This window comes from Oncorhynchus kisutch, linkage group LG26 (assembly GCF_002021735.2).
Source record: "Oncorhynchus kisutch isolate 150728-3 linkage group LG26, Okis_V2, whole genome shotgun sequence".
In the NCBI taxonomy this organism is placed as follows: Eukaryota; Metazoa; Chordata; class Actinopteri; order Salmoniformes; family Salmonidae; genus Oncorhynchus; species Oncorhynchus kisutch.
This window is the reverse complement of record NC_034199.2, coordinates 23,574,777-23,592,281: the sequence shown is the minus strand read 5'-3', so window position 1 is coordinate 23,592,281 and position 17,505 is coordinate 23,574,777. Positions and strand designations below refer to the sequence as shown.

At 45.5% G+C, this 17,505-nt stretch overlaps 1 protein-coding gene across 1 annotated transcript in view; it reads left to right on the top strand.

Annotated features, from left to right (window-relative positions):
* The window catches only part of col4a2 (collagen, type IV, alpha 2), a 100,742-nt gene that overhangs the window by 81,274 nt on the left and 1,963 nt on the right, over positions 1–17,505 (top strand). Inside the window, exons 10-46 of the mRNA XM_020461754.2 lie at positions 564–617; positions 728–763; positions 885–926; positions 1,073–1,144; positions 1,248–1,292; positions 2,234–2,281; positions 2,386–2,421; positions 2,586–2,630; positions 2,778–2,841; positions 3,063–3,173; positions 3,350–3,499; positions 3,635–3,706; positions 3,818–3,969; positions 4,152–4,224; positions 4,345–4,451; positions 4,675–4,858; positions 6,335–6,382; positions 7,805–7,879; positions 8,015–8,113; positions 8,327–8,548; positions 8,675–8,836; positions 8,927–9,097; positions 9,345–9,488; positions 9,621–9,746; positions 9,860–10,041; positions 10,181–10,244; positions 10,651–10,725; positions 10,933–11,040; positions 11,164–11,271; positions 11,357–11,554; positions 11,669–11,785; positions 11,927–12,088; positions 12,267–12,365; positions 12,497–12,643; positions 12,789–12,905; positions 16,798–16,989; positions 17,206–17,492. Coding sequence (XP_020317343.1) covers positions 564–617; positions 728–763; positions 885–926; positions 1,073–1,144; positions 1,248–1,292; positions 2,234–2,281; positions 2,386–2,421; positions 2,586–2,630; positions 2,778–2,841; positions 3,063–3,173; positions 3,350–3,499; positions 3,635–3,706; positions 3,818–3,969; positions 4,152–4,224; positions 4,345–4,451; positions 4,675–4,858; positions 6,335–6,382; positions 7,805–7,879; positions 8,015–8,113; positions 8,327–8,548; positions 8,675–8,836; positions 8,927–9,097; positions 9,345–9,488; positions 9,621–9,746; positions 9,860–10,041; positions 10,181–10,244; positions 10,651–10,725; positions 10,933–11,040; positions 11,164–11,271; positions 11,357–11,554; positions 11,669–11,785; positions 11,927–12,088; positions 12,267–12,365; positions 12,497–12,643; positions 12,789–12,905; positions 16,798–16,989; positions 17,206–17,492 — 4,194 coding nt within the window. The remainder of the gene's footprint in view (positions 1–563; positions 618–727; positions 764–884; positions 927–1,072; positions 1,145–1,247; positions 1,293–2,233; positions 2,282–2,385; positions 2,422–2,585; positions 2,631–2,777; positions 2,842–3,062; positions 3,174–3,349; positions 3,500–3,634; positions 3,707–3,817; positions 3,970–4,151; positions 4,225–4,344; positions 4,452–4,674; positions 4,859–6,334; positions 6,383–7,804; positions 7,880–8,014; positions 8,114–8,326; positions 8,549–8,674; positions 8,837–8,926; positions 9,098–9,344; positions 9,489–9,620; positions 9,747–9,859; positions 10,042–10,180; positions 10,245–10,650; positions 10,726–10,932; positions 11,041–11,163; positions 11,272–11,356; positions 11,555–11,668; positions 11,786–11,926; positions 12,089–12,266; positions 12,366–12,496; positions 12,644–12,788; positions 12,906–16,797; positions 16,990–17,205; positions 17,493–17,505) is intronic.

Sequence of the window (17,505 nt, the reverse complement as noted above, 5' to 3'; positions counted from 1 at the left end):
CATGTGGCTGGAGTGTGTCAGCAGTTCCTGCAAGAGGAAGGCATTGATGCTATGGACTGGCCCGCCCGTTCCCCAGACCTGAATCCAATTGAGCACATCTGGGACATCATGTCTCGCTCCATCCACCAATGCCACGTTGCACCACAGACTGTCCAGGAGTTGGCGGATGCTTTAGTCCAGGTCTGGGAGAAGATCCCTCAGGAGACCATCCTCATTTTGACTTGTTTTAAGGACATTACATCAATGTTGGATCAGCATGTAGTGTGGTTTTCCACATTAATTTTGAGTGTGACTCCAAATCCAGACCTCCATGGGTTGATACATTTGATTTCCTTTGATAGTTTTTGTGTGATTTTGTTGTCAGCACATTCAACTATGTAAAGAGAAAAGTATTTAATAAGAATATTTCATTCATTCAGATCTAGGATGTGTTATTTTAGTGTTCCTTTCATTTTTTTGAGCAGTGTATATATTAATATATATATATATAAAACTACTCCATATCAAAAATGACATTGCACTCTGACATTCTATCTTTCTCCATCCTCCCTTCTCACTCTCAGGGTCCTCAGGGTTACCCAGGTCGGTCGGGCTACAGAGGACTCCCAGGACCACAGGTTAGGGGTGTGTGCGTGTGCGTGCATATGAATGTGTTGTTGTACCATATACACACTTCTGTGTACTAGATAGATACCCAATCATTATTCTGGTTTGTTTCCTGACTCAGGGCCCATTAGGGTTCCCTGGCCTTCCTGGACCAAAGGTAAGGTTCTCACATCAACATTTGTACTATGTTTCATCTCTCATAAAAAATAAATGGCTAGTGTATGAGATTAAAATAAAATAATAAGGATGGGTTTTAACCTGGTTTGTTTTCTGCTCAGGGCACCATGACCAAAGTGTTGAAGGGGGTCAAAGGAGAAGCGGTATGTGACTGCAGGGACAATTGTATGTTTCAAATAGTTTTATACTGCCCAGCACTTAATGTGTTTGACTTCAAAAAATAATGATTGTCAATGCTGTCCTCATCTCAGCTGCATGATTGTCACTGCACTTCCCTCTCTCACCACAGGGTGAGGCTGGACAGCAAGGTCCCCCAGGGAACTCCACCCATCCTCATACCAGCCCACTTACCGGACCCTATGTCAGTACAGCTCCACACTTTAATATGTTCAAAAATAACAATAAATATTTTGATTGTGTGTCAACTAAATCACTCTAACAATGTTCTGCTTTGTCTCCTCTAGGGCAGAAAGGGTGAAAAAGGGTTGAAAGGTGAAACTGGAGTTGAGGTAAGTGACCTCACTTCTCCTGTGGTCTCTATAATGGGGCGGCAGGGTAGCCTAGTGGTTAGTGCATTGGACTAGTAACCGAAAGGTTGCAAGTTCAAATCCCCGAGCTGACAAGTTACAAAATCTGTCGTCCTGCCCCTGAACAGGCAGTTAAGGACATTACATCAATGTTGGATCAGCATGTAGTTCCTAGGCCGTCATTGAAAATAAGAATGTGTTCTTAACTGACTTGCCTAGTAAAATATATATATATTTTTTTAAATACCATGTTCCATCTTGACTGGCTGCATCATCGCTTGGTATTGCAACTGCTTGCCAGACCCTACAGAGGGTAGTGTGTAGGGCCCAGTACATCACTGGGGCCAAAATCCCTGCCATCCAGGACCTCTATACCAGGCATTGTCAGAGGACGGCCCTAAAAATTGTCAAAGACTCCAGCCACCCTAGTCATAGACTCTTCTCTTTGCTACCGCACGGCATGCGGCACCGATGCATCAAGTCTGGAACCAACCGGGCCCTGAACAGCTTCTACTCCCAAGTCATAAGGCTGCTAAATAGTTAGTTACATAGTTAACCTAACAGCTACCCGGACTATCTGCATTGGCCCATTTTGCACTAACTTTTTTGTCTCATCACATACGCTGCTGCTACTGTTTATTATCTATCCTGTTGTCACTTCATTCCTAGTTATAGGTACATATCTACCTCAATAACCTCGTACCCCTGCACATAGACACGGTACTGGTACCCTGTGTAGCCAAGTTATCGTTACTCATTGTGTATTTATTATACATTTTATTATTACCTGTTATTACTTTTCTATTATTTCTCTATTTTCTGTCTCACTACATTGTTGGGAAGTAAGCATTTCACTGTTAGTCTACACTTGTTGTTTACGAAGTATGTGACAAATAAAATGCGATTGAATCAATACTTATCAGGCTGACAACAAAGGAGAGACTGGGATTATGGGGATGCCTGGGCAAAGGGTTAGTATCACACAAACATTATACTGTACAAATTACACATACATTATTATACCTTATTGAACCCTTCTTTGCTGCTTGTTGAATATCCTTGTGTGTTCTTTCAGGGTGTCCCTGGTCGGGATGGAGAGCAAGGACTAAGGGTATGTTTGTGTGGCATAACAATGCCAAGATCTCCATATTATTGCAGTCAGTATTATGTGTTGGTCTTTGTGGGCTAGTAGAGATGTTACAGTTGTATCTTTTGTGCTCTTGATGGTGCTGGACACCTTTCTCATAAACTCTCTCCCGCGGTCTTTCCCTTTAGGGGGACCTTGGAGAACCAGGATTTAGGGGCAGAGATGGCCAAAAGGTGATCCTACAGTTGATACACACATCAAAACACTGTGATACTATCAGATATTTGATTGGACAGTGGTCCATTCTAAACTTTCATTCTAATCCGAACACGCAAGCTATATACATGTGGTAGATTTTAACAGATGGGGATTATTTTTAGGGTGCCATCGGAGAACTTGGGGAGTTGATCTATTATGAAGGTCCCTCAGAAGGGCCTAACAGAGGTATGATTAGCCAATCAACTCATCAATCACTTTTCTATCAGCATCAACTATCAATATATAGTATCGTCTTTCTCCACGTAGTCAGCCTTTCATTGAATATTATGTTGAACATTAAAGACTAGCTTGTAGAGTTGTTATAATATATTGCTTACTGTTTTATTGTTATAATACTGATCGTTATATTGCTACTGATTGATGTCCATGTTGGGGTGGGGATGTAGTTGGTCCCCCTGGACAGCTGGGACCCCAGGGAGAGATGGGTTTGCAGGGGGAGAAAGGTCTGCCAGGCCGGGCTGGACCTCCTGCTAGGAAGAGTGATAGTCAAATACAAGGTCAGTACCAAACCCTTACTTATCTAGTCAGTGGCCAGTAGTGTTAGAAGGTTTTTTACACTAGTTACAGTGATGTAGATCTATTGTACTTAATATGGTATAATAACAATTATTATAATTGTATTGTTAACAAGTTGTGCACTGTTTTATCTCCCTTATCCCTCATGCGCCAACAGTGGAGTACCTGTGGGGTCCGTTCGGGGAACCGGGGGTAAAGGGAGAGACGGGCCCACCTGGAGAGCCAGGTATCCCTGCTCTCAGCCCCGGACCCCCAGGTATCGGCGGAATATCTGGGTTGAGGGGCCCACCTGGACCACCAGGATCATGTGAGTGTGGACATGAAAGAGATTCATATTGATATTTTATTAAAAGGTTGTTTAGTATGATGGAATGATATTAAAGGAATTGTTGTGAGTTGTAAATGTGTTTCTTAATATGTGTATGTGTCAAAATATCTGCAGGGGCGGACTTCTACAAGGGATTTGCTGGGTCGAGAGGGCGGCCAGGCTCTGCGGGGAGAAAAGGACTGAAAGGTTAGAGTGTGTGATTATTCAGACATGTAATCCGTGATGTACGTTTGTGCGCTGAATGCTCACATGATATGTCTTACAGTACAGCTGATCTGAGTTGTGTATGTGTTTTAGGTGATCACGGGTTGTGTGAGTGCAACATTGTCCGCTCTCCTCCGGGCCTGCCTGGCCCTGCTGGCAGCCAAGGCGACCCTGGAATGAGTGGCGAGTTTGGTCAGCAGGGCGAGCCAGGCGAGCCAGGACCCCGAGGTGTCATCGGACTGCCTGTAAGAACAACTAACACCACCTCAGCTTGACAACGTCTACCTCGAAACAAATATCACACATCGCTTTCAGTAGGGCAACGTTCATCTTAAACATTTCTCTTAATATTTTCTTTCCCTCTCCAATTCTCTCTCACCGGCTTCCTATTCCCCTACTATATGTCCCGTATTTCTTTCCTCCATAGGGGTTCCCTGGTGCCACAGGACAACCGGGTCCAAAGGGCAGGAAGGGCGAGTTAATTTGGGCCAAAGAGAAAGGTGGAGCATTTCTTATTCTTTCTTTTCACACACTTGTATATCCTTTATACAATGGTGAGTGTGAGACACCATTAAGCAAGTGTATGTGTAAATGAGTGCGTTTGTGTGTGAACTCTACAGGATATGCCGGGGACCCAGGAGACCCGGGTGCGACTGGTGACCCAGGATTGCAAGGCTTCCCTGGGCCAAGTGGGATCAATGGATTCCCTGGGAACCGTGGTCTTTCAGTAAGTGGCCTACTAGTGCAACATAATACCCACTAAAGACCCATTCTTGTCTTTCCCACCATCTACTTTCTCATGGATAACCAGCTGTTCAAGCACCTCAAACACTTTCTACCTGATAATGTGTCTATAATATTAGCTGTTCAAGCCAATGCAGCTGTGTAGATCTTTAGCATTACAGGGAGGGATATGTTCTGAGCTATCTGTCCTGTGTTCTCTGTTCTAGGGGGACGCACCCGAGGGACTCACTGGAGAAAAGGGTTATCCTGGCCGGTCGGGTCTCCCTGGGTTGTTTGGACAGATGGGAGAACCGGGATGGGTTCTAGGTGCCACTAAAGGGGTCAGAGGGTTACAAGGTGATGATGGGGAGCCGGGTTACGCTGGTGTCGCAGGTCGAGCTGGAGATCCAGGTGTGTTACCCTCTCCCTCTTTTATCTCTCTTTCTCTCGCTGTCTTTCCCAATCACTCTCTTATCTCTCTTGAACTTTCTCATTCTTTTCTTCTCTATCTACCCTCTCTCCTCCTCCGTTAATTGTGGGGAAAACAGAAAGACTAGTTGTAGTAGGGGGCGGCAGGTATCCTAGCGGTTAAGAGCATTGGGCCAGTAACCGAAAGTTTGCTGGTTTGAATCCCCGAGCCGGCAAGTTGTAAAAAATATTCCGTTCTGCCCTTGAGCAAGGCAGTTGACCCCAAAAAACAAGTGCTCCCCGGGTGCCGATGATATCGATTAATGCAGCCCTCGATACCTCTCTGATTTACTGCATTCATTCGTGCAAGTGACTAGGTATCCCCTTTCACCATAGTTGTAGACTCCAAGGCCTTGTCATGAATGGGCTGTGCAGAACGTCTTATACCCGTGTGTCCAGAGATGGGCAGTATTTCTGTTACATGTATTTCAATTACTTCTGAGTATTTTGAGTCATTTGTATTACACTGGGCTGAACTAGGGCTCCCGAGTGGTGCAGTGGTCTAAGGCACTGCATCTCAGTGCAAGAAGCGTCACTACGGTCCCTTATTCAAATCCAGGCTGTATCACATCTGGCCGTGATTGGTAGTCCCATAGGGCGGCGCACAATTGGCACAGTGTCATTCGGTGTAGGCCGTCATTTGTTCTTAACTGACTTGCCTAGTTAAATAAAGCCTAGTTAAATAAATCTTTTTTTTAACCAAAAATACACTTTTGTGGCCCCCTTTCACCCTGCATTGGTATCAGAAGTCTGATGGCACTATGGTGTGAAAAGAGTATCTGCTAAATTAACTAAATATAAACGTAGAATGTAAGTCAGAATGTAAAAATGAACAATTGCAAAGCATGCTTAGTATTATTGTAATGAGCTCTGCCCAGAAACAAGGCCAATCATAATACCCAGTGTGATTTGCAGTTCATTTTGGTATGTTCATATTCACACATAGATTTACATGTTGGTTATTTAGCAGACACTCTTATCCTGAGTGACTTACAGTCAGTGCATTCTAAGGTAGATAAACAACAACACATCACAGTCATAGCAAGTAAAACGTTTCTGTTACCATTACTGAGAAAGTTGTTGCTGTTCAGGGAGGCTACTTGCAAATGTATTTCTGCATTTTAAAATACAAAATACATGTATTTTAAAGTTTATTTTGATACATTAATATTCATGGTATTTTGTAATTGTATTTGGACATTTTTGCCCATCCCTACTTGTGTCCATGATTGAAATGATGCTTCCACTTTCCTCATCTCTCTCTCCAGATGAGCCCTGATGCAGTCTGTCTGCATCACTCAAACCAGCCCCAACAGTGCTTGTATGAGATCATGCTTGAGCTTTTCTAACCCTTATGTTGAATGTCTCTCTTTTTCTTTCTCAATCTCTCTTTCCAATCGCTCTTATTGCCTTTGAAAGGAGTGTCTGGCTGTAGTCCGAGAGGAGATGGACGACTGAATGACAAAGGTAGCTGGAGTAACAGCATTTTCATTACATTAACCTTTCTCTACTTTTCTACTGGTGCTTTGCTTCCGTGGCCTTTCTGTCTTGGGTTTGTTTACAGTCAGTGAGTATGTTTACATGCACACAAATCATTTGATATTAAACGGATTATGGTAGTAAGCCAAGTATTGCATTAGTCATGTAAACACTTTACTCGGCTTAACTTAATCAGCATAAGGTCATAATCAATGTAAGGATACGCCAATTAAAAACACCTGGTTTTCTAGGCAATCTTTCAAATTATTAGGACATGTAAATGCCTTAATCACAGTAACAATGGTGTATATATGCTCTGTGCATGTGCTTTGCACAAGCAGTGCAGGCTTCCTTCTTTGTGAAGTGAGTTCAGAAAGAAAAGTATTCATCTTAGAAATAGTTTTCACATACAAACTGTATATGTCCGAACTCAGAATCAAATATGCTTCACAAAAAGAACATGGTGGTAGAACGTTTATTTTGATTGGTGATTTTCTGCATTTACCAAAGTCCCACCAGGTAGCCTGATTTCAAGTCCCACCAGGTGGCCTGATTTCAAGTCCCATCAGGTGGCCTGATTTGAAGTCCCACCAGGTAGCCTGATTTGAAGTCCCACCAGGTAGCCTGATTTGAAGTCCCACCAGGTGGCCTGATTTCAAGTCCCACCAGGTGGCCTGATTTCAAGTCCCACCAGGTAGCCTGATTTCAAGTCCCACCAGGTAGCCTGATTTCAAGTCCCACCAGGTAGCCTGATTTCAAGTCCCACCAGGTAGCCTGATTTCAAGTCCCACCAGGTAGCCTGATTTCAAGTCCCACCAGGTAGCCTGATTTCAAGTCCCACCAGGTAGCCTGATTTCAAGTCCCACCAGGTAGCCTGATTTCAAGTCCCATCAGGTAGCCTGATTTCAAGTCAAATCAGGCAGCCTGATTTCAAGTCCCATCAGGTGGCCTGATTTCAGATGTGTCCATGTAAACAGGATTATTAGGGAAATCATTCTTCAAAGCATGAAATGTTTAAATCAAACTAGTATATTAATCTGACTATTCACAATAACCGTATTATTGTGTGCATGTAACCGTGCTCACTGTGTATAGAGTAAGAGTTAAGTGCACTACTATTTTGTAACTGGTTTCTCCCATCATAGTCTTGTCTTTGGTTAATTGGTTAATATGTATAAATTATTTTATTTTCGCTATGCTCTAATCCACAATCCACACTGGGCAACAGTATCGTCGAACCAAGGCAACAAGCAGGCAAACACACAGAAGTTTCCACAGATATGTACAGTATGAGATGTGGAGTAGAGCTTCATTAGACAGCAGTGAAACAGCAGTTGTAAAAGGAGGACCGTTCTCATCGTAATTATTGATACAATCTAAATATGTCCATTGTGTGTTATTTTTACTCAGGCGATTGTGATGCCGTACCCGGACCACCCGGTATGCCAGGACCACCAGGACCCCAAGGGTTAGTGGGTTTCCCAGGTAACGTTTCCTTTAAGTTCAGTTTGAGCTTTAGAATGCAAAACAGAAAATGTGTCATATGCCCTGCATGGTCTTTTCCTGTCAAGATCCATGTTTATGATTAACTTCCTGTATGTCCTTTTGTCTGTGCTTCAGGCATCCCAGGTCAAAATGGATTCACAGGTCCACTTGGAGATGACGGGGCCAAAGGAGAGATAGGAGAGCAAGGCATAGGAGGGTCTCCCGGACAGCCAGGTAATCATGTTGCTGCTTTAGCTGTAATAGTAGTCTTTTTGCTCTAGTTACAGACACATAACATTCGATCCCTCTACACAGGTACATTTACTCTCACTTGTAATGGATACACTATAGAGTACTATAGTGCTTTAATACTTATTACATCTTAGTCCAGGTTCTAACCTCCTACCAGCTGATGGTGATAGTTCTGATGGTCTGGTCCTCTCTCAGGTTTCACTGGCCCCCGTGGAGACTTGGGTCAGCCCGGCGCCAAGGGTAAACCTGGAGATCAAGGTCTGCCAGGCCAACAGGGCCGGGACGGGGAGTCCGGGGAAAAGGGACCACACGGGGAGATCTGGGGAGCGTCGACCGGACAAACTGGAGAAGTGGGTCTTCCTGGAGAGCAGGGACCTAAAGGTTTTAGCGGAGAGCCTGGAAACGAGGGCTACCCAGGTGGGTACTACCATAACGTACCAGTGTACTTAAGTTGACATTCAATAAACTACAATGTCTCCACCTTTTCAAGAGTGGTAATGTATAGCTATTGTAATGGCTTCTCTCTCTGCCCGTCTCTCTCAGGGATGGGTGGCATGCCTGGGATGATTGGGTTCAAGGGCGACGTGGGTCCTTCAGGTCTACAGGGGGAGCAAGGAAGACCGGGAGCTGCTGGGAAGTACGGCTGGAAAGGTGTACCCGGACAGGCGGGAGTCCATGGACCAACAGGAAGCATCGGACAACCAGGTCAGACACACAATTGACTAATTTCTCTTTTTGCTTTGAAGAGGAACTCTTTGACTCACAGCTAATACACTGTGTATTGGTATCTTCCAGGTTTGAGCGGAGTCAGGGGTGATCAGGGAGACCCTGGCGCCCCGGGGCCAATAGGACTGAAGGGGACACCAGGGGAGTTTGGAGGTCTGGGTGCTGAGGGAAACACCGGACACCTGGGTGACCCTGGAGAGCCAGGACCTACAGGACACTCTGGCCTGCCAGGGTTCAAAGGTTACTTACTATACACATACTATACTCAGTGGAGTCATGTTCTGTCCAATGTTCTAATTATAGAGTTCGTGGTCATATACAGTATGGTCATACTCTGATCACATTCCACGTCATTTCCCGATGAAGAGTTGATATGAGGATACAATGTCGCACTGGAGTTTTGCAGTGAGTAATGCTGAAATATATAATAGCCACATGCTGCTGTAAGGACGTTCCTCCTGACCTGTGATGTCACTTCCTGTTCCAGGTATCAAAGGTTCTATTGGCATGTCAGGGTTTGGAGGTATGCCTGGTGAGTCGGGCCTGAAGGGCTTCTCTGGACAGAAGGGAGAGGATGGCATACCTGGCGGATTTGGACAGAAAGGAATCATGGGCGATTATGGTTCAAAGGGTGAGACTGAACTGTCAATTAGAATGATGTGTCTTTCTGTGCTCTACCACTCTCTTTCCCTGTCTTTCTCTTACTCTTTATCAGATCCTTCTATCTGATTGGACATTCACACTTAAACCAGCTGTCTCCTAGGTGAACGTGGTCTGAATGGCCTGCCAGGCGAGAAACCCCTCATCCCTCGTCAGATCATCAATGACATGAAGGGGACCAAGGGAGAAGATGGAACAACAGGACAAATCGGATTTACTGGACCCAGAGGTGATTCATATCCTCCCGCTCTTCTGTATTCACATACTCTCATCCTTCTCTCCTTTTAATTTCACTCCTCTCATTCTCACCCCTTCTTCACCTTCCCCACTTCTCTTCTACAGGTCCTAAAGGTTTTCCCGGAGTTCCGGGTATGGAGGGCTACCATGGCGTTCCCGGAGACCCCAGCGATGAGAAGGGTTTCCCAGGCAACCCAGGGGCCCAGGGACTTCCAGGGCCAAAAGGAATGCCAGGTCCGACTGGATCAAACGGAATCAGCGGCTTTCCTGGGATGTCTGGTCACAGGGTGAGACCATGTAGTCTGGTTCCCATTGTATCTCTGCTGCAGCCAGCCCCCTTTATTGTTGTTGCTAAACATGTCCTACAAACAGGTTAGACACATCTCTGTCCGATCTAATGTGGTGTTTCTTGTGTTTGTTTCTTAGGGGGAGAAAGGTACCCCGGGTGCCTACGGATCTTCAGGAGATCCAGGAGTGAAGGGTGTCAAAGGTATGACTCCCCTGTCTGTCCCAAATCTCACAGATGGATAAGTACAGTACCGTAGACCACAGGAGGTTGGTGGCACCTTAATTGGGGAGGACGGCTAGTGGTAGTTACTGTAGCGGAAAATAAGTGAAATGGTATCGAACACATGGTTTCTACATGGTTTCTGATGACATTCCATTCGCTCCGTTCCAACCATTATTATGAGCCGTCCTCCCCTCAGCAGCCTCCACTGCCGTAAACGCCAGTAGTCATCCAAACTTCACTTTCCAGCTGTTTCAACTCAGTTTAAGCTTGTCTTTGTTAAGCACTTGGATTCGAAGCAAAAGTCCCAGGACTATTTAACATTTAAATAGAAGAGTGAGTAGTGAAAGGCACTGGCTGAAATACGCCTCATTGTTTTCTTCTCCAGGTGAGGAGGGTCCCATAATCGACATGCCTGGATCCACAGGACTGAGGGGGGAGGATGGTTTCCCAGGGGTTCCAGGTGAGTCACTCATTGAGGCTTGCTTCCTTCATTTGCATTAGGAACTGTGGACTGGTGAGAGAAAACACAGTGCACCTGGTGGTGGTAGGCCTCCACCATATTGATAACAGTACAGATTAAGAAAAGGAGTCTAGTTTTACTAAGATTCTGTCTGAGATGCGTTAACATGGTAGCAGTGTTACTGATGACCTCTGTCTCTCCCTAAAGGTCAGAAGGGCTACATTGGGAATCCGGGAGACAGGGGCGGTGGTGGTTTCCATGGTATTGATGGCATGAAAGGGGGGCTGGGAGAGCCTGGCATAGGAGGACCTCTAGGTAAGAGACTTGACTTCCTACCATGTTGGTCACATTTTTTAAATGAGTGTCATTCATTGACTGTGTCTGACTGTTGCCTGTATATGACTGTTGTTTGTGTCTGACTGTGGTTGCTGTCTCCAGGATCTGATGGTCAAGGAGGGTTTCAAGGCAACCAGGGTACGAAGGGATGGCCTGGGATCCCCGGAGAATCAGGCACAAATGGACGGCCAGGCTTCCCAGGACAGAGAGGTACACATACACACACACAAAAGCATGGGTATGCACACACAACACCTTTGCCTTATCATTGTGTTTGATCTGCTCCTTTCTGCAGGTTTTCCTGGACTGAAGGGTATATTGGGACTGGATGGACTGAAGGGTGAGAAGGGCATCCCTGGACTTCCAGGTCAGGATAACTTGGGAACCCCAGGTGTTCCTGGTGCTAAGGGAACGAGGGGTGAGACAGGTATACCCAACTCAGAGGTCGGGACCCCAGGATCGCTGGGTTTGAAGGGCGTTCAAGGACAACCAGGTTAGTCATTGCGCCAAAAGACACATGGCATCTTTTTGTTACAAGTTTTGGAGGACATTTCGTGTTTCAAAGTATCTAAGACCTCCCCCTTCTTTTTTTGTCCCTTGTACTCAGGTGACCAGGGCCAGGTGGGACCCCCAGGGTTTCAGGGCCCCCAAGGACCACAGGGCACCTCAGACAAACCTGGACCATCAGGAGACCCTGGCTTCCCTGGACCCAAAGGGCTGCCAGGTATAGTAGAGTGGGGAATGCGTGGATTTACAGTAGATTAACTAAGTATCTATCTTCTGGCATGTGGTGTGCATGGTGTGTGGGATGTGTTTGCTTGGTGTGTGTATTTGGTGTGCTAATAATGATTGTTCTGTTTCATAGGTTTCCCTGGGCCCCGTGGATATCCTGGTGAGCCCTCTCCATATGGAGAGAAGGGTTTAGCTGGCCACTATGGCTTCCCTGGATTCTCTGGTCTGAAAGGAAAGCAGGGGGATCAGGGACCATCAGGCTACAAAGGACAGAGTGGAGTGTCTGGGAAGAAAGGTACAGATCATAGAATTCTATTAGCCCGAGTGGGAATTCCAAAATACAATCCATAATTAAGTTTTATTATCCATCGTAGATCGCTGTCTGTTTCACATTTAACAAGGAGAGATTATTGAGCTGGTTACTTTGTACTGAAACAGTAAAATTAGTAACAGCCATGGTTTTTGTCCCAAAGGTGTGAAGGGAGAGCAAGGGATGATGGGAATTCCTGGTAGGTTTGGTTTCCAAGGAGACCGAGGTCCTTCTGGCCCAAAAGGAAATACTGGACTCATAGGTAGACATCATCTCTCTCGGTTTGATATCAATCTGCACCTCACTATAATTCACCTGAAAATCACCTACACTATTATTAAAGTTGCCTGTTTAACACGTACAAAATGTGTGTGACCTGGTCTGGTCCTGCAGGTTACCCGGGAGCCCCAGGTAACCAGGGCCCAGCCCCAGTCCCCCCCAGGATGCCAGGAGAAAGGGGTGCTCCAGGGCCTCAGGGCATCCGAGGACCAGATGGGGTACGAGGGGAGACTGGCCCGAAAGGACCCCCTGGAGCTCCAGGTAGGAGGATCCAGCAGCACAACGACCTTATATTGTGTAACAATATTGTTGTATACTTCTCTATGTCAAATGTTGTTCTTTATACGTGCTTCTGTAGGATTGGCTGACTTTCTTCACTGAATTCCCCCCCCCCCTTCCCATTTAGGCTACCTGGGCCCCCAGGGGCAGAAGGGGATGCCAGGGGTGGGTGGCAGACCGGGTACCCCTGGGTACCGTGGAAATGACGGAGGGAGGGGCCACCTTGGTCTTCAGGGCATGGAAGGTAGGTACAGTAAGGCAGCCATGCCAGGGAATATAAGGATTACAGCAATCAGGCCTGGATTAAGGGATTAAGAATGGGAGTGAGGCAGGGAGCTAGTTTCCACCAGGGTTTGGGTCAGAGTCTTATTTGTCTGAATGAGCCGCAGGTGAGAGAAATTACCCATGGTCTGTAGGGATTATTAGTTATGTAATTAGTTTAATGCTGAAAGGGCCAGGATTTTAGGTGGCTGATCTGAAATTAATTAAAACCTGTATTCCATTGACAGTTCTCATAGTTCTCTTGTTTTACCTGAAAGCATCGGCGAACCGTGACTATAGGATTTAGGCCTTCAGAGGGACCAAAATTCTTCCAATACATTGTATCAGAAATCTAGGATATAACAGAAAACATAGCTTCACTTAATGCGCCTGACATGATATCTTCTGTAGTCAGACCATTCTCGTTCTAGTGAAGGAGGAACAATGCCTTTTGATGGCATTATGAATGAATCAAACAGGCCTGGCTGCACTTCGGGCTGCTGCTGTGTGACACACAGTATAAAATAATGCAACCAGCCTGGTAGCCTAACACCACTATCACCAATAGCGACAACAGCAGTGTCACGTCAAAGGTGACAGGCTTGTGGTGCTGAAAGACCAGCGACCGTAATACTTGTGCACTTGGTTAAACACATAGACAGGCGACAGCCGTCGCATCAAATATTGTTAAAGAATAAGCAGCCTATTCACTCCAGTAGGCATCAAATCATAACCTTACAAAAGCACAACCAATTCATCTCCAGAATGAAATGAACAAACCAGCTATTACTTCCCATTGCAAATACATATATTGTATCACGGTCATCCTACTAACCGGTGATCTAAAGTTTAAATGCAACAATGTCATTATTTCACAGTCATTATTTTCCAAGAGATACTGTAGCTAACAGCAAGCAAGCTGCAACAAAAAAACAGTGCCACTCACCAGATGATGATCATTTGTAAGCGAAGTTTGAAAGATAATCTTGAAAAAGGTGATGCTAATAACTGAGCAACAACATCCACCTTAAAGTTGGGAACAGCTGCTGCAGCCGCTGTGGCCATTGTCACATTACCACAACACAATCTAGGTAATGTTACTTGCATTATGGGAAAACTACAGCTTGCACCACTGATTATTTGCTTTTGCGCTCACTTAAAAAAAAAAAAATCTGTGCTACCTATTGCAAGTCAAAATGTGATTGGTTAATTCCACTGTCACTCCACAATTCTGTTCTAATACAGTTGAATGCCAGAGGACTTCTGTCCAGCTTCTGAAGGCCATTGGCTGGTTGAGCCAGCTCGATGTTTCTACACAGAGACCACCAAAGAACAATCCTGGATATTTCTTTATCCTCACTATTAACCTAACCCTTCTCTTTCCAACACAAACAGAAGAGATGAAATCAGAAGATCATTAAAATGATTGTAAAGATGAAAAGAACAATATATACATAGAAGGCCCTCACGGTTCCCTACTGTCTGAAAGTGTTATTTCATGTTATATTAAATTCATTTTAACCACTCACAAATTAAAAAGAACCATATGAATAAATTGCACACAATTTCTCTCTTATTCACAGAGGCATTTCAATCAAATGTTATTGGTCACATACACATGTTTAGCAGATGTTATTGCGGGTGTAGCAAAATGCTGGTGTTTCTAGCTCCAACAGTGCAGTAATAAGTAATAGCTAACAATTTCACAACAATACACACATCTAAAGTAAAGTAATGGAATTAAGAATATATATATTTGGATGAGCAATGTCAGAGCGGCATAGACTAAAATACAGTACAGTAGAATATAATTCAGTATATAGGTATGAGATGAGTAATGCATAGACTAAAATACAGTACAGTAGAATAGAATTCAGTATATAGGTATGAGATGAGTAATGCATAGACTAAAATACAGTACAGTAGAATAGAATTCAGTATATAGGTATGAGATGAGTAATGCATAGACTAAAATACAGTACAGTAGAATATAATTCAGTATATAGGTATGAGATGAGTAATGCATAGACTAAAATACAGTACAGTAGAATAGAATTCAGTATATAGGTATGAGATGAGTAAACATTATTAAAGTGACTAGTGTTCCATTATTAAAGTGGCCAGTGATTTCAAGTTTATGTATATCGGGCAGCAGCCTCTAAGGTGCTAGTGATAGCTATTTAACAGTCTGATGGCCTTGAGATAGAAGCTGTTTTTCAGTCTCTTTTTCAGGTCCCAGCTTTGATGCGCCTGTACTGAACTCGCCTTCTGGATGATAGCGGGGTGAACAGGCAGTGGCTCGGGTTGTTGTTGTCCTTAATGATCTGTTTGGTCTTCCTGTGACATCGGGTGCTGTAGGTGTCCTGGAGGGTAGTTTGCCCCCGGTGATGCGTTGGGCAGACAGCACCACCCTCTGGAGAGCCCTGCAGTTGTGGGTGGGGCAGTTGCCATACCAGGCAGTAATACAGCCCGACAGGACGCTCACAATTGTGCATCTCTAAAAGTTTGTGAGGTGTGTTAGGTGCCAAGACACATTTCTTCAGCCTCCTGAAGAAGGCGCTGTAGCACTGTCTGTGTGGATGGACCACTTCAGTTTGTCAGTGATGTGTACGCCGAGGAACTTGAAGCTTTCCACCTTCTCCACTGTGGTCCTGTCAATGTGGATAGGGGTGTGCACCCCCTGCTCTTTCCTGAGGTCCACAATCAGCACCTTTGTTTTGAAGAGGTTGAGTGAGGTTATTTTTATGTCACCACACTCCCAGGACCTTCACCTCCTCCCTGTAGGCTGTCTCGTCATTGTTGGTAAACAGGCCTACTACTGTTGTGTCGTCTGCAAACTTGATGATTGAGTTTGAGGCGTGCGTGGCCACACAGTCATGGGTGAACAGGGAGTATAGGAGGGGGCTGAGCACACACCCTTGTGGGGCCCCTGTGTTGAGGATCAGCGAAGTGGAGGTGTTGTTTCCTACCTTCACCACCTGGGGGCGACCCGTCAGCAAGCCCAGGACCCAGTTGCACAGGGCAGGGTTCAGACCCAGGGCCCCGAACTTAATGATGAGCTTGGATGGTACTGTGGTGTTGAATGCTGAGCTATAGTCAATGAACATCATTCTTACATGGGTATTCCTCTTGTCCAGATGGGATAGGGCAGTGAGCAGTACGATGGCGATTGCATCGTCTGTAGATCTATTGTGGCGGTAAGCAAATTGAAGTGGGTCTAGGGTGTCAGGTAAGGTAGAGGTGACATGATCCTTGACTAGTCTCTCAAAGCACTTCATGATGACAGAATACTTATGTAAGAATGAGGAATACTTATTTAAGAATGCTGTTCAAACTACCCTCCAGGACACCTACAGCACCCGATGTCACATGAAGACCAAAAAGATAATTAAGGACAACAACAACCCGAGCCACGTGGCTAGGAACATCGCCTGGGCTGGCAGCCTTGCAAGGGTTAACTCGCTTAAACGTCTTACTCACGTCGGCCACATAGGCGTACCCACAGTCCTTGGTAGCTGGCCTCGTCGGTGGCACTGTGTTATCCTCAAAGCGGGCGAAAAGATGTTTAGCTTATCCGGAAGCAAGATGTCGGTGTCCACGACGTGGCTGGTTTTCCGTTTGTGATTGTCTGTAGACCCTACCACATACGTCTCGTGTCTGCATCTCCACTTTGTCTCTGTACTGACATTGTGCCTGTTTGATTGCCTTACGGAGGGAATAACTACACTGTTTGTATTCTGCCATATTTCCAGGCCTTGCCATGGTTAAATGCGGTGGTTGGCACTTTCAGTTTTGCGCGAATGCTGCCATCTATCCACGGTTTCTGGTTTGGGTAGGTTTTAATAGTCACATTTTAACCTCTCTCTGACCCCTAGGACACCGTGGTAACCCAGGTACTACAGGGTTGCCTGGCATGCCTGGACGCAGTGTGAGTGTGGGATATCTGCTGGTGAAGCACAGCCAATCAGAGCAGACCCCCATGTGCCCCGTGGGCATGTCCAAGCTGTGGGATGGCTACAGTCTACTGTACTTCGAAGGCCAGGAGAAGGCCCACAACCAGGACCTAGGTGAGACAGAGAAGATGAGAACCTAAAAGACAGGAAATGTAAAAAAGACACACAATTATTAGTTTATACTTGTATCTATTCAGATTTTATTTGATATTTCATTGGCAGATAGAACCAATTAGGCTCTCTCAATTTTGCCTGTAGTGGCTGTAGCACTGTGTCATCCTTTTATATGAATACATGTATTGATTAATTAAATGTTTCCATTGATCCCAGGTCTGGCAGGCTCCTGCCTCCCTCGTTTCAACACCATGCCCTTCCTGTACTGCAACCCCGGAGACGTCTGCTACTATGCCAGCCGCAATGACAAGTCCTATTGGCTGTCCACCACCGCACCCCTTCCCATGATGCCCGTGGAAGAGGAAGAGATCAAACCCTACATCAGCCGCTGCTCTGTGTGCGAGGCGCCGTCCGTCGCCATCGCCGTGCACAGCCAGGACATCACCATCCCACAATGCCCTGTGGGCTGGCGCAGCCTGTGGATTGGCTACTCCTTCCTTATGGTGAGTCTCTTGC